We start from the raw sequence: 21,735 nt of genomic DNA, 5'->3' as shown, positions 1-21,735 counted from the left end.
TGGGATTTTCCAGGCAAGAGTACTGGAGTGGGGTGCCATCACCTTCTCCGACAGTGATTTTTGACCCCAAGAAAATAAAATCTGTCATTGTTTCCACTTTTTCCCCATCTATTTGCCATAAAGTGATGGAACCATATGCCATGACCTTAGTTATTTGAATGTTGAGTTTCAACATTTCCACTTTGAGTTTCAACATTTTCCACAGCTTTTCCACTCTCATTTCACCTTCATCAAGAGGCTGAGGGATTAGAGGGATATAATCTGCATATCTGAGGTTGTTGTTATCTCCTGGCAATCTTGATTTCAGCTTGTGCTTCATCCAGCCCAGCATTCCACATGATGTACTCTGCATATAAGTTAAATAAGCAGATTGACCATATACAGCCTTGACGCACTCCTTTCCCTATTTGGAACCATTCCATTGTTCCATGTCCAGTTCTAACAGTTGCTTCTTGACCTGCATACAGGTTTCTCAGGAGGCTGGTAAGCTGGTCTGGTTTTCCCATCTCTTTAAGAATTTTCCACGGTTTGTTGTGATCTATACAGTCAAAGGTTTAGAATAGTCAATGAAGCAGAAGTAGATGTTTTTCTGGAATTCTCTTGCTTTTTCTATGATCCAACGGATGTTGACAATTTGATCTCTCGTTCCTCTGCCTTTTCTAAATCCAGCTTGAACATCTGGAAGTGCTCAGTTCATGTACTGTTGAAGCCTAGCTTGAAAGATTTTGAGCATTACCTTGCTAGCATGTGAAATGAGCTTAACTGTATGGTAGTTTGAACATTCTTTGGAATTGTCTTTCTTTGGGTTTGGAATGAAAGCTGACCTTTTCAAGTTCTGTGGCCATTGCTGAGTTTTCCAAATTTGCTGGCATATTGAGTGCAGCACTTAAACATCATCTTTTCAGATTTGAAATAGCTCAGCTGGAATTCCATCATCTCCACTAACCTTGTTCATAGTAATGCTTCCTATGCCCCTCTTGACTTCACACTCCAGGATGTCTGGCTCTAGGTGCGTGACCACGCCATCATGGTTATCTGGGTCATTAAGACATTTTTTGCATAGTTCTTCTGTGTATTCCTGCTGCCTCTTCTTAATCTCTCCTGCTTCTGTTTTGACCATACTGTTTCTGTGCTTTATTGTGCCCCTCTTTGCATGAAATGTTCCTTTGATAGCTCCAGTTTTATTGAAGAGATCTCTGGTCTTTCCCATTCTGTTGTTTTCTTCTTTCTTTGCATTCTTCACTTAAGGCTTTCTTATCTCTCCTTGCTATTCTCTGAAACTCTGCATTCAGTTAGGTATATCTTCTGCTTTTGCTTATCCTTTTTCAGCTATTTGTACGGCCTCCTCAGACAACTGTTTTGCCTTCCTGCAATTTTTTTCCTTTGGGATGGTTTTGATCACCCACCTCCTGTACAATGTTTCAAACCTCCATGAATAGTTCTTCAGGCACTCTTGCTACCAGATCTAATCCCTTGAATCTATTAGTCAGTTCCACCATATAATCATAAGGAATTTGATTTAGGTCATACCTGAATGGTCTAGTGGTTTTCCCTACTTTCTTCAATTTATGCCTGAATTTGGCAACAAGGAGCTAATGACCTGAGCCACAGTCAGCTCCTGGTCTTGTTTTTGCTGACTTTATAGAGCTTTGCCATCTTCAGTTGCAAAGAATATAATCAATCTGATTTCAGTATTGACCATCTGGTGATGTCTATGTGTAGAGCCTTCTCTTGTGTTGTTGGGAGAGGGTGTTTGCCATGACCAGTGTGTTCTCTTGGCAAAACTCTGTTAGCCTTTCCCCTGCTTCATTTTGTACTCCAAGGCCAAACTTCTCTGTTACTCCAGGAATCTCTTAACTTCCTGCTTTTGGATTCCAGTCTCCTAATGAAAGGGATATCTTTTTTTGGTGTTAGTTCTAGAAGATCTTGTAGGTCTCCATAGAACCAGTCGACTTCAGCTTCTTTAGTATTAGTGGTTGGGGCATACACTTGGGTAACTGTGATGATGAATGGTTTGCCTTGGAAACAAACTGAGATCATTCTATCATTTTTGAGACTGTACCCAAGTACTGCATTTCGGACTCTTTCCTTGACTATGATGGTTACTCCATTTCTTCTAAGGGATTCTTGCCCACAGTAGTAGCTACAATGGTCATCTGAATTAAATTCACCCATTCCAGTCCATTTTAGTTCGTCGATTCCTAAAATGTTGATGTTCACTCTTGCCGTCTCCTGTTTGACCACTTCCAATTTGCCTTGATTCACAGACCTAACATTCCAGGTTCCTTTGTAATACTGTTCTTTACAGCACTAGACTTTACTTTCACCACCAGATATATCCACAACAGCCTTGTTTGTGCTTTGACCCAGCGTCCTTTTATTAGGGAGGCTTCTTTTTTTATTCTCAGAGATGCCAGAGTGGACTTTCCCATAACTGTCCTTGTCCAGAGAAGGTAGACATGCATGGTCCTGGGCCAGTCACTGGGGAGGTACCTGTGTGGACTGAGGACGGTACCTGGCTCCTTTGACACCTGTACAAAGAGGCTTTTGTCTGGTGGAGGAAGCAGACAGTGCTTTCTCCTGCCCCCTTCTGTGTTCCACTGGTGCCATCTTCACCTCATGTCTGACATCGACCACTTCTCTCGACTTCCGCTATTACACCTGTCCAAGTCGCCAACAGCTCTGGCCCAGTTTGCAGCCATGAACTCCTAACCCATCCCACTGTTTCAAATCTGTTCGCCAAACAGTCGTCAGAGTTGTCTTTTAAAATCTAAGTCCCATCATGTCAACTCCCTGTCATCCCTTAAATGGCTCCATTAGGTCATTCCTTAAATGCCTTCCCAGCACCCTTAAGATAAAATCCTCCACTCTCAACTTAGCCTACAAAACATCACATCACTTGGCTCCTGCTCACCTCTCCAGTCTCAAATGGTACACCCTTCTGCACACTCAGTAAGTGCCAGCTACGCAGGCATTCACTCTGTTCTTTGAGTGTGCTTTACTGATTCAGGACTTCTGTACATGAGGTTACACCTTATGGAATGCTACCCCACCTCTCCTTCCTTTGGCAGTAGAATATAGCAGTTGTTACAGCTCAGTTATGCCCTCCTGCCCTCTCATTCATATGTTGAAGCACAAACCTCCAGTACTTCAGAATCCTACTTTTAGAGAGAAGGTCTTGAACAAAGTGATTCCAGGTAAAACGAGATCATCAGGGTGAACCCTAATCTAATATAACTGGTGCACTCATACAAGATGAGATTAGGACCCAGACGCACCCAGAGGGAAGACCCTGTGAAGATACAGGCAGGAGGCGGCCATCCAGAAGCCAAGGAGAAAGGCCTCAGAAGACATCAGCTCTGCTAGTACCTTGACTAGGATATCCAGCCTCCATAAAGATGAGAAAATAAATTTGTTGTTTAAGCCCACCCTGTCTGTGGTATATTGTTAGGCAGCCCCAGCAAACCAACACTTAAGCAGTGGAGTTCTAGAGTAACCTTCCCAAGTGTAAACCCTGCCTGTGCCAATTTCCAGCAAATGGTTCAAATGTTTCTTGCCTTAGTTTCCTTTTCTGTAAAATGGGGATGATAACAAGATTACCAAGAGTGACAGCCATCTAGCATGCCCCAGATCAAGGGGTTTCCTGGGATGTAGGACTCCCAGCGCTAAAACCTGAATCAAGCGCATGCAAGCTCAGTCGTGTCTGACTCTTTGCGACCCCATGGACGGTAGCCCACCAGGTTCCTCTGTCCACGGAATTCTCCAGGCAAGGATACTGAAGTGGGCTGCCATTCCCTAAAACCTGAATGATCTCCCTAAACTAAACACGGCTGTTGTGAGACTGAATGACTATCTAGAAGAAGGTCTAGTGTATGGTAAGCATTCAATAAGTAACAGGTATTGTATCATTATTAATTATATTTCAGGTCTCAGTTTAGCTGTCACTTTCTCAGAGATACTTTTCTTGACCACATAATCTAGATTAGGCTCCTAGTTAAATTCTTCCACAGTATATGGTTCTTTTTAATTAGGGGTTCTAAATATCCATTTTCTTCATTTTCAATAATAATAGGACCCCTGATTTCTAACTGGGCACATGTCTGCAGGAATAAAGACTATTTCCAGCGGTTGTTGTAGAAAATTATGTTCTAACCAATGGGATATGAGCAGATGGGATATGAGCAAATGCTAGGTTGTGCCTTTAAAGCAGAGGGTTCTTAACCCAAGGAAGCTGTGGATAGAATTCACAGGGGTCTAGAACCTTGAATAGGACAAAACCTAAAAAAATCTACATCTGTATTTTTACTAACTGCTAACTAAAATTTATCATTGGCTTCAATTACGAATATAGGCAACAAAGCACAAAATTATTGGGAGTAACCGTGATCTTGTCACCAACTGAAATAGTTTTTTATCTTGTTTATGTTCATCAGGACTGTGACATTTGAAATCTGACTCACTGCTAAATATTATTTAATGATGAGGAAGCACATCTTTTGTTATATGCCATGGCACAAAAATGATTAAGGAACTCCTGTCTGAAAGAGAAGAGTGTCGTGTCCATTCCGCTTTGATTCTTACTGCTGACTGGCACGTAGACTAGCAAGAGGCCATCTTGGACATGGAGGGTAAGAACTGTACCCTTTGGATGATGGAACAACCAGACTGAAAAAGCCAAGGTGTCTGGGATTCTGGTACCTCCATGCAGCCCTAGATTGCTTATACCCGAACTGGTACTTGAAAGAAGGATAAACATCTACTCTGTTTACAGCAGTGTTATTTTGTATCTTCATCTGAGCAGCTGAACCTATATTCCTGTTAATACAACAGTTACCACATTTTCTAATTGCATATCTAGTTGTGATGATTTTTGTTTGTTTAAATGTTTTTACCACCAAGAATAAGTTCTTCAAGGACATGGAGCACAGTTATTCATTCTGGAATCCTAGCAACTAGTACAGTGTAGGCACAGAGTAGATTCTCAATAAATGTTTCAAAACGAATGAAACAATAGCATAAGAAAATGCGCATCAGCACGTTGCTGCTGCTGCTGCTGCTAAGTCGCTTCAGTCGTGTCTGACTCTGTGCGACCCCATAGACGGCAGCCCACCAGGCTCCCCTGTCCCTGGAATTCTCCAGGCAAGAACACTGGAGTGGGTTGCCATTTCCTCCTCCAATGTATGAAAGTGAAAAGTGAAAGGGAAGTCGCTCTGTCGTGTCCGACTCTTAGTGACCCCACAGACTGCAGCCCACCAGGCTCCTCCGTCCAGGGGAGCTTCCAGGCAAGAGTGCTGGGGTGGGGTGCACAGGCAGTATGTAAAGATAAGTAAAAGCCTATGCATAAAGAAAGAGGTTGGAAGAAAATACAAAATGTGGATAGTAACTGTTTGAATCATAGGTTTTAGCATGATCTTTTTCCCTACATTTGCCTATATTGTCCAAATCTCCTTTAATGAGATTTTTTTAAAAGAAAAAATACATATAATCAAAAACATGTAACAAAACAAAGTGGCCTGAGGAGAAGTTAGTTGATCCCTGAGAGCCAAGGAGAAGTTGGAGGAGACGGGTGCTGTATTGTTGTCTGAGGAGATTTAAACAAGTGTGGTCTGGTGCCGAGCATTTACTATACACTCAAGGTGTCATATAAAAGCCAATAAGTGGGCTTCCCTGGTGGTACAGTGGATAGGAATCTGTCTGCCAATGCACCCCTGCGCCACAGGTTCGATCCCTGGTCCAGGAAGATTCCACATGCTGCGGAGCAGCGCAGCCCATGCACCTGAACTACCGGAGCCCGTGCTCCAGAGCTCAGGCTTTGCAACAAGAGAAGCCACTGCAATGAGGATCCCCGCTCGCCGCAACTAGAGAAAGCCCTAGGGCAGCAACGGAGACCCTAGCACAACCATAAATAAATGAAAGATAATTTAAAAAAGCCAATAAGTCAGCCTGACTCTTATTATAAAAAGTGAAACTCACTTCTTAACAGAGGTCATGTAAAAAATAAGAAGTGATGTAATATTCGGGAACTATGATGCACAGCTGTTTACAATGTAGCAATAACCACAGGACAATCTTTATTAAGCTGAAGCTTGGAAATAAATGCTACTATATTTCATTCACAGCTACACAGATGGATCAGTTATAACCACCAGGGAGAGAGTCATAAACTCAAAGATGACAAAGTAAGCAACTGTCACTGCTAAAGGCCGCGTTAACAAATTGTGCTTCTGTGGTCATTTATTTTTTAATGTTAATTTTGGGGTTAAGCACTGGTCTTCTGCCTTGATATAACCTTAAATGAAGAAAAATGCATGAATATTTCAAATATATTGACTTTAATATCAAGAAATTACACTATGGAAATATTTTCATGTACTCATAATTCTAAAAAAATTAACTTCATTATTAGTAATAGATGTTCAATAAATGTTAGTGACAATGTGTTATCCACAGAATAATTTTAAAACTTCTTAATTTTCCTCTATCCCATTAATTGAAATTGTGCTTTCAGGTTTAAATATCTACAGGCTCAAAAAAAAAAAAGTCTACAGGCTCATAACATTTATGAGAAATGGTTATATTTTTTGACATAGATTGATCTGCCTGGAGACATGAAAAGAAATGAGTCCATCAGAAAGATGTGACACTGGGTACTGGAAACAAAACAAAAGAGAAGTTAATGATAACAAATGATAACTGTTAAAAAAATAACTTTTAACAAAATTGTATAGTCTTAATTCTCATACAGATATAAAATCAACACATGTTAAAAATTTCAGGACTTCTCTGGTTGTCCAGTGGTTAAGAATCTGCCTGCCAATGTAGGGGCACTGGTTTGAATCCTGGTTGGGGAAGATTCCCCATGCCTTGGGGCAACTAAGCCTATATGCTGCAACTACTGAAGCCCTGCACACCATAGGGCCCACACTCTGGACAAGACAAGCCACCACAGTGAGACGCCCAGGCGTATCAACTAGACAATAGTTCCAACTCCCTGCAACTAGAGAAAGCCTGCATGCAGCAACGGTAACCCAGCATAGCCAAAAATTAAAAAAATAATAATAAAAATTAAAAAACTTCATTAATTTGTGGGGGAACCAGTAAGATCTTACAACCAATTCAAAGAAGTATTCAAACTATTAGACATATATAGGCAGGAAGCTTAAGTCAATCTGTTTAATAGATTAGAAATGGGGAAAATCAGACAATAACCACAGAATACTAATCGACTCAATCTCCTACGGATATAATCTGCATAAGTCACAGACAAGAATTATTTGCATTCTCAATATTCTGCCACTTACAGCATTATGAAACAGTTCAAAGACAGTGAAAGCACAAAGCACCCATAAAATCAGGCAACGTGGACAGTGTCTAACTTTCCATTAAGACACCCAGAAATCTTTTTGGTCCTTTTAAAGTCTTTCTTAATGTTTTCCCTACATAGATGACTTGTTTTGAGTGCTATTAATGGGCCAGGCATTGCCCTGGATGCCTTAAAGGTATTAACTTATTTAATTCTCACAAGAACTTTGGCTTCTATTACTATTACCATTTCACAGTGGAGGAATCTGAAGCACAAGAAAAGGTCACTCAAAGTCACAGAGATAATAGGAAGTAGAACCAGGATCTGATTCCAGGTTTTGGTGTCATGGACATGAATACATGAAGAAAAAAGAATTGATAGGACCTGACCAGTTAGATTACTTTAGTTATACAAGGAAGAGTAGGTAATGATGATTCCAAAGTGTTTTCCTTGGTTGTGAGAAGGTGCACACTGTCCAGACAAAGAGACTTACGAGTTGAGATTGAAAAGTCCAGCTAGGCAGGAGACCAGAACTGCAGGTGGAGATAACTGATTTTTTTTTTTTTTTTTTCTATTGAGCAGGTTTAAACTTAGTGCTGACTTCCCTGGTGGCTCAGACAGTAAAGCGTCTGTCTACAATGCGGGAGACCCAGGTTCGATCCCTGGGTTGGGAAGATCCCCTGGAGAAGGAAATGGCAGTTCACTGCAGGACTATTGCCTGGAAAATCCCATGGACACAGGAGCCTGGTAGGCTACAGTCCATGGGGTCGCAAAGAGTCGGACACGACTAAGCAACTTCACCTCACTTCAAACTTAGTGCTAAAGGACAGAAGCCCAAAGCGAAAAGAGAACATTATGAGGGAGGGACTGAGATTCTGTATAGGCTGAAGAGAGGTTTTACTCAGGGAGTAAAATCAAAGCAGAGTGAATTGGCTGGAGTTCTTGGGTCCACAAAACCAGAACTCTCCCTTGGGTTTAAGGAGAAACACTAAGCTGGAGTCACAAATGCTTGGGTTGAGGCTGAAAGGTAAACAGAGGCTATTTATTGTCATGGAAGAGCTGTATCCAACACTCAGCAAAGTTTGTCAGTCAGTGAAGGATCACAATCAGAAGCACATTTTAGAAAGAACTAGTGTGGCTCCTTGGAAGAAAAGCTATGACCAACCTAGACAGCATGTTAAAGAGCAGAGACATTACCTTGCTGACAAAGGTCTGTCTAATCAAAGCTGTGGTTTTTCCAGTAGTCATGTATGGGTGCGAGAGCTGGACCCTAAAGAAAGCTAAGCGCTCAAGAACTGATGCTTTTGAACTGCGGTGTTGAAGAAGACTCCTGAGAGTCCCTTGGACTGAAAGGAGATCCAACCAGTCAATCCTAAAGAAAATCAGTCCTGAATATTCACTGGAAGGACTGATGCTGAAACCGAAGCTCCAATACTTTAGCCACCTGATGCGAAGAGAGGACTCATTGGAAAAGACCCTGATGCTGGGGAAGAATTAGGGAAGGAGGAGAAGAGGACGACAGAGGATGAGATGGTTGGATGGCATCACAGTCTCAATGGACACGAGTCTGAACAAGCTCCGGGGAGATGGTGATGGACAGGGAGGCCTGGCGTGCTGCAGTCCATGGGGTCACAAAGAGTCGGACACTAACTGAGCGACTGAACTAAACTGAAGAGTGTGGCGGCAGCAGGAAACGTCCGGTCAAACCCGGACGCAGGAGGTGTTATTTGGATCCAGCTGTAAGCAGCTTGGATCCAGCTGTAAGCAGCCTGGATCCAGATGTAAGCAGCTTGGACCAGCTTGCCGGTCTCGGGTCCTGGCAACTAGACTCAACCGTAACATTTGACCGGCCTGCGGAGGCTCACATGCCAGATGAATAATTGTTTAAAAGTTATAAATCAAGCTAGTAAACTGTCAAATTATTCTCCACTCTCCTATCTCGATAAACACATCTTCAGGAGGGCCTGGAAGGGAAGGGGAGAGCCTGGGCGGAATCCCTGGGACTCAGGCGGGGCTTTCTGTGAGGAGCGCGGCAGAGGACCACAGCGGCGGACCACAGCGACACCTGGCTTCTCCGAGCGGCGTCCAGAGGTCGCCTTCCCGCCGCCGCGCCGTGCGCGGCTTGACCTGCCGGGGGTGTGGCCGAGCGTAGCCGTGCGCCGAGAACGCGGGGTCGAAGGGCACGCGGCGTCGGTGTCATGGCGGCCTCCACTTTGGGCTCGGCATGGGGACCGCTGCGGCTCGGCGTCCCCGGCTTTTGTCGCCGCCGACCACCCCGGGGCCTGTGGGCGCGCGCACGGCGGCTTTCGGAGCCCGTGGCGTCCGGGAGGAGCGTGGCCGCGGGTAGTGGACTTGGCGCTTCGGGAACTGACCGCTATTGCTTGGAGCTGCTGCGGTGAGAGAGCCCGGCCTGCCTCGAGGTCGGGGAGCAAGGCCGGAAGGGACCCTGGTGGGCGCGGCGGGCCTCGGGGCCGACCTGCCTCTTGGCATTCCAACGCGTGTGCCCTGGGGTCAGCCCCGGGTGTGCGGTGGGAGTGAAGCCACAGGAGCTTTCACATCGCTCCCCAAATTGTGGCAAAATTCCTTCGTCTGTCATGTTGCTTGACTCTTAACGTTAAGCTTTTTACATGAGTGAAGGTGAAGTCGCTCAGTCGTGCCCGACTCTTTGCGACCCCATGGACTGTAGCCTACCAGGCTCCTTCGTCCATGGGATTCTCCAGGCAAGAATACTGGAGTAGGTTGCCATTTCCTTCTCCAGGAGATCTTCGTGACCCAGGAATTGAACCCGGGTCTTCCGCATTGTAGGCAGACGCTTTATCGTCTGAGCCACCAGGGAAGTCCATTTTATATGAGTAGTTGCTTATAAATATGAAAGATGACTAGTAGTTAATTTTAAGTAAGCAGTGGCTAACTTTGAGTTCAGTAAAGGAGAAAAGGAAAGATATAGGCATCTGAATGCAGAGTTCCAAAGAATAGCAAGAAGAGATAAGAAAGCCTTCTTCAGCGATCAATGCAAAGAAATAGAGGAAAACAACAGAATGGGAAAGACTAAAGATCTCTTCAAGAAAATCAGAAATACCAAGGGAACATTTCATACAAAGATGGGCTCGATAAAGGACAGAAATGGTATGGACCTGACAGAAGCAGAAGATATTAAGAAGAGGTGGCAAGAATACACGAAAGAACTGTACAAAAAAGATCTTCAAGACCCAGATAATCATGATAATGTGATCACTAATCTAGAGCCAGACATCTTGGAATGTGAAGTCAAGTGGGCCTAAGAAAGCATCACTATGAACAAAGCTAGTGGAGGTGATGGAATTCCAGTTGAGCTGTTTCAAATCCTGAAAGATGATGCTGTGAAAGTGCTGCACTCAATATGCCAGCAAATTTGGAAAACTCAGCAGTGGCCACAGGACTGGAAAAGGTCAGTTTTCATTCCAATCCCAAAGAAAGGCAATGCCAAAGAATGCTCAAACTACTGCACAATTGCACTCATCTCACACCCTAGTAAAGTAATGCTCAAAATTCTCCAAGTCAGGCTTCAGCAATATGTGAACCGTGAACTCCCTGATGTTCAAGCTGATTTTAGAAAAGGCAGAGGAACCAGAGATCAAATTGCCAACATCCGTTGGATCATGGAAAAAGCAAGAGAGTTCCAGAAAAACATCTATTTCTGCTTTACTGACTGTGCCAAAGCCTTTGATTGTGTGGATCGCAATAAACTGGAAAATTCTGAGATATGGGAATACCAGACCACCTGACCTGCCTCTTGAGAAATCTCTATGTGGGTCAGGAAGCAACAGTTAGAACTGGACATGGAACAACAGACTGGTTCCAAATAGGAAAAGGAGTACGCAAAGGCTGTATATTGTCACCCTGCTTATGTAACTTACATGCAGAAACTTACATCATGAGAAAGGCTGGACTGGAAGAAATACAAGCTGGAATCAAGATTGCCAGGAGAAATATCAATCACCTCAGATATGCAGATGACACCACCTTTATGGCAGAAAGTGAAGAGGAACTCAAAAGCCTCTTGATAAAAGTGAAAGAGGAGAGCAAAAAAGTTGGCTCAAAGCTCAACATTCAGAAAACGAAGATCATGGCATCTGGTCCCATCACTTCATGGCAAATAGATGGGGAAACAGTGGAAACAGTGTCAAACTTTATTTTTTGGGGCTCCAAAATCACTGGGGATGGTGACTGCAGCCATGAAATGAAAAGACGCTTACTCCTTGGAAGAAAAGTTATGACCAACCTAGATAGTATATTCAAAAGCAGAGACATTACTTTGCCGACTAAAGTCTGTCTAGTCAAGGCTATGGTTTTTCCTGTGGTCATGTATGGATGTGAGAATTGGACTGTGAAGAAAGCTGAGTGCCGAAGAATTGAGAGTCCCTCAGACTGCAAGGAGATCCAACCAGTCCATTCTGAAGGAGATCAGTCCTGGGATTTCTTTGGAAGGAATGATGCTAAGCTGAAGCTCCAGTACTTTGGCCACCTCATGTGAAGAGTTTACTCATTGGAAATGATGCTGGGAGGGATTGGGGGCAGGAGGAGAAGGGGATGACTGAGGATGAGATGGCTGGACGGCATCATGGACTCGATGGACGTGAGTCTGAGTGAACTCCGGGAGATGGTGATGGACAGGGAGGCCTGGTGTGCTGCGATTCATGGGGTCGCAAAGAGTCGGACAGGACTGTGCGACTGAACTGAACTGAACTTTGAGTTCTTCCTGTGTGTCGGTCAGGCATTATGCAAAGTATTAGTTTACAAGTAATTTATGTAATCTTCTCCACAAAGTATGACGGACAGTTGTATACTCCAAGTTTTATGAATTAAAGCACTTAGAACAATGTCTGGCACAAAGCAGGGGCACAGTGAGTACAGTATAAACTATTATCTAGCAGATATGGAAACAAAGATTTAGAGAGAATTCAGGGGATTTACCCGAGTTCAGTGGAATCTAAGCTTCATAAAGTCAGAGGCTTAATGATGATTTTGTTCAGGTAACACGTGCAAGGCCTAGCACAGAGGAGTGAATTGGATGTATCAGGTTGATACATCTCGGAAGGGGCCTGTCTTGGATTCCAGGTCTGACTTCAGGGATGAATGGTTTAAAGTACACCCCCCCACCCCCTACTCTGCTGCCTTTGATTAATAAGAGCGGCAGAAAGTCTCAAAATATCTGGTCTCAAGGGCTTCTGAGAAGTGCTAGAGTAGTTAACCACCCTGGATTTGATTGGGCTAGTAAATCCAATTTTTTTGAATTCCATTGTAGCAAAATGTAGTATAATGACAGAATTCCCATGCATTTCAGTGTTTTGTTTTTAATCGCTTTTAAAAATAGTGTACCTATCCCCCTTGTTTACTTGTTGATTACTTTTGGAGAGACAAGGTAGCATTAGTGGAAATCAGGCCATTACAAATTATAAAAGCCAAAAAAGTTATATTCATTTTCATATAGTTTAAAATGACCACTTTTTGATAATAAACGGTTTAGGTTGCCAAAATGTATACCATCTACATTTGCTTGTTCAGTGCAGTTTTTCTTTGACACCAGTAGTGTCCTCTAACTAATATCCAGGGTTGAGTCGCTCTTACAGATTTCCTTCTAGTATATGTCCTTCTAGTAATAGTCTGTGGATATCACATAACAGCTTTTCCCAAATATATATTTACAAATGGGGAGACGCTTAATCTGTCCATATTGGTAATTAAGTGGAATGGAGGCGGTTGACTCTAGTGATATAAAGCAGGCAAACCTTATCTGAGTTTATTAATGCTAGTTGTGTCACTTGGGAAACTTAACTAAGATTCACCTATTTCCTCATTTGTAGATTTATACTTCCACTTTATAAGGTGGTTGTAAGGATTAACTTACATGATGGGTGTAAAAATTTAGGCACATAATGACACTTGAACAGAGGACTAGAAGTTAAACAAAATGAAACTTGAACAGAAGTTGAGAACTTTTAGCTTCTAATTGTCCATTAATCTTTACAAGAATTGGACTTTGAAATTGTGTGTGCAGGATTGTTTTGGACATGTGTCTTATGCAAAGCTTCCAAATATCAGAAAAGATACCGTATAACTTCAGGTTAGCCCGCGGGGTTCTTGTAGGAATCAAGGTTCTTGGGAAAATCTCAAACCTGATTTATTATATGTAGGCTTCTTGGGGTCTGGTTTTGAGAAACAGTTCCTTAGGCCTTGCGTGTGTGGTAAGTCAGTTCAGTCCTGTCTGACTCTTTTGTGACCCTTTGGACTGTAGCCCGCCAGGCTTCTCTGATGGTGGGATTCTCCAGCCAAGAATACTCGTGTGGGGTGCCATGCCCTCCTCCAGGGGATCTTCCCAACCCAGGGATGGAACCTGCATCTTTTGTCTTCTGCATTGGCAGGCGTGTTCTTTACCACTAGCACCACCTGGGAAGACCCTAGACCTGGGAGTTAACGCTCTAATAAGGAGATGAGGTTGCTACTGGTGATATCTGGAAGTGCTCCAGCCTCACTGAGGAACCTCTTCTTCCTTTGTGCTTAAGCCGCACAGGTCATTGGAATCAGCATAGCAGTCTTAGCACTAGATATGCTTGTTTCTCATGTCTGTCTCTCCCTGCTGGATTGAAGTCTGTGCTGTCTTCAGTGTCTAGCACAGTGCTTAGCACGTTGTAGGCACTGAATGAATGTTTGAATGAATAAATGGAGAGTTATTGACCCTGTTGCTGTATAAAGCTATCATAGTACAGGATTTCTCACTATCTGTTACAGTTCTGAGGTAACTGGACCTTGGTTTGCCACTTACAGGATATACCTGTATACTAGTAATCTATGTTTATAACAATGATCCTGATTGGTGAAGAAATGGATCAATAGTCAGTATATTTAATGTGAAGAAGTGGGTAATATTGTTTAGAAAAATCTCCAACCAAAATATTAAAAAAAAGTTATTAACAGGGCAAAGCCTTAGCTGTGTAGAATATCTTTATTTCCCAAGCACTGTTATAGTTCTGTTATGTCATCCTTTTATTTTTCATTTTCCTGTAAGAAGCTTGAAAATACTTCACATATAGGTTATTTTTTAGGAGATATGAAACAGGTAGGTTATCAAGCTTCATTTTATAAGTTAGGAAATAGACATGACTGATACCATTTCTGTCAATAACTAGTTGAATGATGGAAATTAAGATTGTAGTTTTGATTCCTATTCAGTATTTTCTCACTGTTCCATATTAACTTTCAGGTGTTTTAAACACTTTTGACATTTACAGACTTCTTATAATAAAATTTCAAAATATTTACATCTATATATATTTAAAAGTGTAAGCTGTAAAGCTGCTTTGTCTGAACCCTCCGTATTATAGCTGAAACTGCGACTGGTGAGATTTTTTAGTAGCGCTGTCTTGTGATAGCTAGGTTGCTACTATTCATGAGTGGAAGTTGGGCAGGGATTGTGAAGTTTAAGTTCTCTGTTAGCCACACAGCAAAATGTGAACCAGTTGAAAAGCGGGAGTAGTCCGAGTTTCAGAACCTAAACTCCGTGGAATGATGTTGGACCCATTTAATATTGAGTATTGTTTTGATCGGAAATACTGTTAGAGTAAGGTTCCAGTGTGTTACAATGAAAGGAGCTTTGTCAGTAGGCAGTCTAGTACTTTATACTTACATCGTCCTAGAATGAATCTAGTAAGGACTATTTTTTTTTTAACTTTTCAGTTTAAAGTAATTTCAAATTCACATAAAAATTAGAGAAACAGCACACAGAACTCCAATACACTTTTCACTGCCGTTCCCTCACTGTTGACGTTTTGAACCACTTGAGAATAAGATGTAGATGACCCATTACCTCCCTTATTATTTATTGGTGTGTATTTCTTAATACACAAGGATTCTCTCCCATATTATCATTGTACAGCCATCAAAATCAAGATATTAAAGTTGATCCAATATTACCACCTAGTCCAGACTCTGTTCAACTTTTCCTATTCTGTTATGACTTTCATGCATCCAGGATTCTGTGCTACATTTAGTTGTCAAAAGTCTTTAGTCTTCTCTAATCTGGAACAGTTTCTCCTCTTCCATGAACTTAATATTTTTTTTTTAGGAGAATCGGCCAGGTTCTCTCAATTTGGGTGTATACAGTTTTTGCAAGAATATTGCAGAAATCACTCTGTGGTTTTCTCAGTATCTTATCAGGAAGCACAGCATGTTGATTTCTCCTATGACTGTGGGGTGAACTTTCTGTTACTTGGTTCAGAGGGTGTCTTTCAAGGTTTCTGCCTTCTAAATTTAATTAATAAGTAAAGTTAGTAAATAGCACTTATTTGGTGAGGAGATACTTTCAGTTCAGTTTAGTCACTCAGTCGTGTCCGACTCATTGCGACCTCATGAATTGCAGCACGCCAGGCCTCCCTGTCCATCACCAACTCCTGGAGTTCACACAGAATCATGTCTATCAAGTTGGTGATGCCATCCAGCCATCTCGTCCTCTGTCGTACCCTTTTCCTCCTGCCCCCAATCCCTCCCAGCATCAGAGTCTTTTCCAATGAGTTAACTCTTCGCATGAGGTGGCCAAAGTACTGGAGTTTCAGCTTCAGCATCATTCCTTCCAAAGAAATCCCAGGGCTGATCTCCTTCAGAATGGACTGGTTGGATCTCCTTGCAGTCCAAGGGACTCTCAAGAGTCTTCTCCAACACCACAATTCAAAAGCATCAATTCTTCAGCGCTCAGCTTTCTTCACAGTCCAACTCTCATATCCATACATGACCCCTGGGAAAACCATAGCCTTGACTAGATGGACCTTTGTTGGCAATGTCTCTGCTTTTGAATATGCTATCTAGGTTGGTCATAACTTTTCTTCCAAGGCGTAAGCGTCTTTTAATTTCATGGCTGCAATCACCATCTGCAGTGATTTTGGAGCCCCCAAAAATAAAGTCTGACACTGTTTCCACTGTTTCCCCATCTATTTGCCATGAAGTGATGGGACCAGATGCCATGATATTTGTTTTCTGAATGTTGAGCTTTAAGCCAACTTTTTCGCTCTCTTTCACTTTCATCAAGAGGCTTTTTAGTTCTTCACTTTCTGTCATTAGGGTGGTGTCATCTGCATATCTGAGGTTCTTGATATTTCTCCCGGCAATCTTGATTCCAGCTTGTGCTTCTTCCAGCCCAGCGTTTCTCATGATGTACTCTGCATATAAGTTAAATAAGCAGGGTGACAATATACAGCCTTGACGTACTCCTTTTCCTATTTGGAACCAGTCTGTTGTTCCATGTCCAGTTCTAACTGTTGCTTCCTGACCTGCATACAGGTTTCTCAAGAGGCAGATCAGGTGGTCTGGTATTTCCATCTCTCTCAGAATTTTCCACAGTTTATTGTGATATACCCAGTCAAAGGCTTTGGCATAGTCAATAAAGCAGAAATAGATGTTTTTCTGGAACTCTCTTGCTTTTTCCATGATCTGACGGATGTTGGCAATTTGATCTCTGGTTCCTCTGCCTTTTCTAAAATCAGCTTGAACATCTGGAAGTTCACAGTTCATGTATTGCTGAAGCCTGACTTGGAGAATTTTGAGCATTACTTTACTAGGGTGTGAGATGAGTGCAATTGTGCGGTAGTTTGAGCATTCTTTGGCATTGCCTTTCTTTGGGATTGGAATGAAAACTGACCTTTTCCAGTCCTGTGGCCACTGCTGAGTTTTCCAAATTTGCTGGCATATTGAGTGCAGCACTTTCATAGCATCATCTTTCAGGATTTGAAACAGCTCAACTGGAATTCCATCACCTCCACTAGCTTTGTTCCTAGTGATACTTTCTTAGGCCCACTTGACTTCACATTCCAAGATGTCTGGCTCTAGGTGAGTGATCACACCATCATGATTATCTGGGTCTTGAAGATCTTTTTTGTACAGTTCTTCCATGTATTCTTGCCACCGCTTCTTCATATCTTCTACTTCTGTTAGGTCCATACCATTTCTGTCCTTTATCAAGCCCATCTTTGCATGAAATGTTCCCTTGGTATCTCTGATTTTCTTGAAGAGATCTCTAGTCTTTCCCATTCTGTTGTTTTCCTCTATTTCTTTGCATTGATTGCTGAAGAAGGCTTTCTTATCTCTTCTTGCTATTCTTTGGAACTCTGCATTCAGATGCTTATATCTTTCCTTTCCTCCTTTGCTTTTTGCTTCTCTTCTTTTCTCAGCTATTTGTAAGGCCTCCCCAGACAGCCATTTTGCTTTTTTGCATTTCTTTTCTTAACTACCTTGGTAGTTAAGAGCTCTCAAATGGTGATGTTAAAAAAATTCAACCATGTGTTCTAGATTTATCAGTTTACATGTACTGGTTGTCAAGGTTTTCCATCTCTTTGTGTTTGTTTACTTATTCGTGTATGTTAGTCAGGGCTCATGGGGTCCTGTTGCAGTCTTTACTCTCAGTGTTTTTTTGTTGCTCAAACGGTGCCCCACTTGGCCAGTGCGAACTTCATCAAGCCAGTGTCTCTGGCTTCTGACAGGGCCCTCCATTCTTTGAATGTCTGTTTACTTGCCACTCAAGAAGATGTTCCAGGCTTATCTTGTGTTTTCTGTGCTCCAGTCCCGGAGTCAGTCATTGCTTCAAGGAGCCTACGTTTCTTGCAGTGGAGAGATCAACGTCTAGGTGTCTGTTATGGGGTGGAGGGGCGAATGTCATTGTTTCTAGGCTTTCTCAACAGCTGCTATAGGGAACCGCGAGTGAGTGTGTGTGCAGAGACATGGGCACACTCTCTGCGACTGCGCCCGTGTTCTCTGTCTTATGTCTTACCCATATATAAATGTATGAGTATTCATACCAGGACTTATTGGAACTGTTTTCTAGATTTCTGTATCTGTAGCTCATTTGAATTCTTATTACTAAACCAAAGTGATTCTGAAATAGTTAAAATTATGTATATTATATGTCAAAATAAATTAATAGAGATTGATTATTTTAACTGCTCTGGAATTGGAGGCAGATACATTTTTTTTTGTAATTGTAGAGAAACATATAAGAAACTTAAGGCCTATTTTGAATTGAAGCCATGTTTCCAGTTCATTTTGGTCAGTATTTTTTGTGTGCAACTTGGAAAGTGAAAACTAATTACCTTCTTTTGCTTTTTGTTATAGGAAACGAGATTATGAAGGCTATTTATGTTCCCTGTTACTCCCTGCCGAATCCAGAAGCTCTGCTTTTGCACTGAGAGCCTTCAATGTGGAACTGGCTCAGGCTGGTATTAAAATACCTTATGAATTATTTGCAAAAACTTGTGATATCATGTGTTTAATGCTGAATAATAATGAACTGTAGTTGTAACTTATATGTTGGACATGCTTAAGGTCTCTGCTGCAGACTTCTTTCTCCTGCTTAGCAATTCAATTCCAAAAATAAAGGTAGCTAATGAACTTAATGTTTCTGGAAAGAAACCATTCTGGAATTTCTTTTTCTAAGGATATTTTAAACTATGCAAGTAACGTTGCACTTTTGTCTATTAATTGAATAGGTTAATCGGAGTATTACTGCTTATTCTCTACAATATTTGCATAATTTGCATGTATATAGCAGTTCTTCAGAGCACTTTTTGAAATGAGTTTTTAACTTTAAAGGGAAATGGAAATTGAAGTAACTATAGCAAACTCAAATCTTATACTGACTCTTGTCTGAAGAGTAACAAAGGAAGGAGAGAGTCTTCCTTTTATTAGAATGGAAAGAATATGTGCTGAGGTATAAGATAAATTGAAATGGAGAGGCGTGTCATTGAGGGAGTTGAGATAGAATGGCCTTAATTTTCTCTGTAAATTAAATGGCGAGATCAGATATTGAGAGTGAGAGAGCATGGGAGGGTTGGGGGTCTTGAAGAGTGTGGCAAGTTTTGACGCAGCCTCTCCGGTGAATGTGATAGGAGGTGAGCTAGGAACGAATGAAAGGATGTGATTGTAGCACTGAGGCATGACGAAGCTTAGACTTGATGAATCTGCAGAGTAATTTGGTCCGGCTGTTGGTCCTCGGTGTATTTCTAGAAGTCATGGTTCTATGTTTTTTCACTTTATCCTTTTTCAGGTATAAACTACACTTTAGCATCTTAAGTCAGTCACAGTTTAAAAATAATCTCCATTGTGATCTTCCATTATAACTTTAAAATAATGAAAAATTCTGTTTTTAATAGATAAATCCTCCATATTTTCCCTAATTCTCTGTCATCTTATAAGATGTCTTGCTGCTTTTTTTTCAATTGAATGAATCAATTATGTAGGCGTTTTCGCTCCTGCACTCCAGGCAGTGTGCCCCTGGTTGCCCCTTGGTCCTGTGGCCCCTTCAACAAGACTTCCGTCTCCCAGCAGCTGTCTGTCTTACTGTTTGTTTTTGCACACACAAACTGGTTCATTCATTCATTCATTCAACAGGTATTGCCCAAAATATGCTAGGCACTACTTTAGGTACTGGGTTATATAGCACTGAGTAAAACATGCAAAGTCCTTGCACTCAAGGAGCAAATAAATTCTGTACAGAAAAGGAGGTTAGGGAAGGTTTGGTGTAGCAGGGGTTTCCGTAAGCAAAAACCTCACTAAGGTAGCATTTGAGCAAAGATTTGAAGGAGGCAAAGGAGTGTGAAATATGTGGCTGAATAGTATTCCAGATAAAAGTAGCAGCAAATACAAAGGTCCTGAGGTATGTGTGCCTGACACATTCAAAGAGAAGAAGGCCAGTGTGACACAGCAGAGAGGGAGGGATGGTGTGGGAGGTCAGGTCAGAGGCATCTGGGCCAGAAAGCTAAGGCCTTGGAGACCACTGCAGCCCCTTTGGCTTTACTCTGAGTGAGACGGAAAACCACTGGAGGATTCTGAGCAAAGAAAGAGACCATCTCTTGGTCATGTTTTAAAAGGATTACCCTTTAAAATTTTATTTTAGTAAAATACAGTTGGTTTATAATATTATGTTAGTTTCAAGTGTTCAACATAGCGATTTGATATTTTTATAGGTCATACTCCATTTAACATTATTATAAAGTATTGGTTATATTCCCTGTGTTGTATAGTATATCCTTGTATTTTATTTTATACATCGTAGTTTGTAGCTCTTACTCTCCTATCCCTGTCTTGGCCCTCTTCTCATCCCTCTCTCCACTAGTAGCCACTGCTTTATTCTCTATATATGTGGGTCTGTTTCTCTTCTTTCCTCGTTGTTATGTTTATTCATTTGTGTAAACTTTTAGATTCTACATGTAAGTGGTAACATACAGTATTTGCCTTTCTCTAATTTATTTCACTATCATCATACCCTGTGGCCCTTTCTTGTTGCATATGGCAAACTTTTATTCTTTTTTTTGTGGCTTAGTAATATTTCATCGTGTGTGTGTGTGTGTGTGTATGTGTGTGTATATGTGTGTGTATGTAAACCATATCTTCTCTGTCCATTTATCTGTTGATGGTCACTTAGGTTGCTTCCATATCTTGACTATTGTAAATCATGCTGCTGTGAACACTGGGGTGCATATATCTTTTCAAATTAGTGGTTTTGATTTATTTGGATTTATTATATTGGTGCAAAAGTAATTGCAATTTTGCATTGTTGAACTTTGTTCTTTGATACTGGAATACATTCTTAAGTGTGGTTATGTTATACATCATTTTAATGCTCATTTATCACTTTATTTATTTATTTAATTTTGCTAATTATTACTTGCTATTTATTTTATATTGATTTCAGACTAGGGAAATGATGTTAGACAAAAAGCAAATTTGAGCAATTTTCTTATTCGAGTTCAAAATGGGTTGTAAAGCAGCAGAGACAATTTGCAATATCAACAATGCATTTGCCCCGAACTGATAATATACAGTGTAGTGGTGGTTCAAAAAGTTTTGCAGAGGAGACAGGAACCTTGAAGATGAGGAGCACAGTGGCCAGCCGGCAGAAGTTGACAACCACCAACTGAGAGGATCATTGAAGCTGGTCTTTTTATAGCTATACGAGAAATGGCTGAAGAGCTCAACATCAACCGTTCTGTGGTTGTTGGCATTTGAAGCAAATTGGAAAGGTGAAAAAGTTCAATAAGTGTGTGCCACATGAGCTGGCTTCAGATCCAAAAATTGTTTTTTTTTGCAGTGTCCTCTTAATCTGTACAAGAAACCATTTCTCAGTTGGATTGTGACATGCAGTGAAAAGTGGATTTTATGCGACAGCAGGCGATGACCAGCTCAGGGCTTGCACCAGCAGTGCGCTGGAGCTGTCTCTTCTCCACATTCATGCCAGCATTTCTTAATTTGTGGTATTTTTGATGATAACCATTCCACAGATGTGGGGTGATGTTTCCCTGGTGCTTAGTGATGTTTCAGCCCCTTTTCATGGACCTCTTGGCCATCTGTATATCTTCTTTGGTAAAGTGTCTGTTTAGGTCTTTTCTTTGTTCTTTTGATATCAAGTTGTGTGA

General features: G+C 41.6%; 1 protein-coding gene across 2 annotated transcripts in view; it reads left to right on the top strand.

The window, feature by feature from the left end:
- The first annotated feature begins 9,501 nt into the window (after window positions 1-9,501).
- Window positions 9,502-21,735, top strand: part of NDUFAF6 (NADH:ubiquinone oxidoreductase complex assembly factor 6) — a 40,129-nt gene continuing 27,895 nt past the window's right edge. The window contains exons 1-2 of one of the 2 annotated variants that reach the window (XM_052651722.1): window positions 9,502-9,698; window positions 18,437-18,536. In XM_052651722.1, coding sequence (XP_052507682.1) covers window positions 9,502-9,698; window positions 18,437-18,536 — 297 coding nt within the window. Of the gene's footprint in view, window positions 9,724-18,436; window positions 18,537-21,735 lie in introns of both variants that reach the window. The other variant, XM_052651723.1, reaches the window with a different exon arrangement.

The sequence above is a fragment of the Budorcas taxicolor genome, chromosome 14 (genome assembly GCF_023091745.1).
Source record: "Budorcas taxicolor isolate Tak-1 chromosome 14, Takin1.1, whole genome shotgun sequence".
NCBI lineage: Eukaryota > Metazoa > Chordata > Mammalia > Artiodactyla > Bovidae > Budorcas > Budorcas taxicolor.
This window is presented reverse-complemented; position numbering and strand designations above follow the sequence as displayed.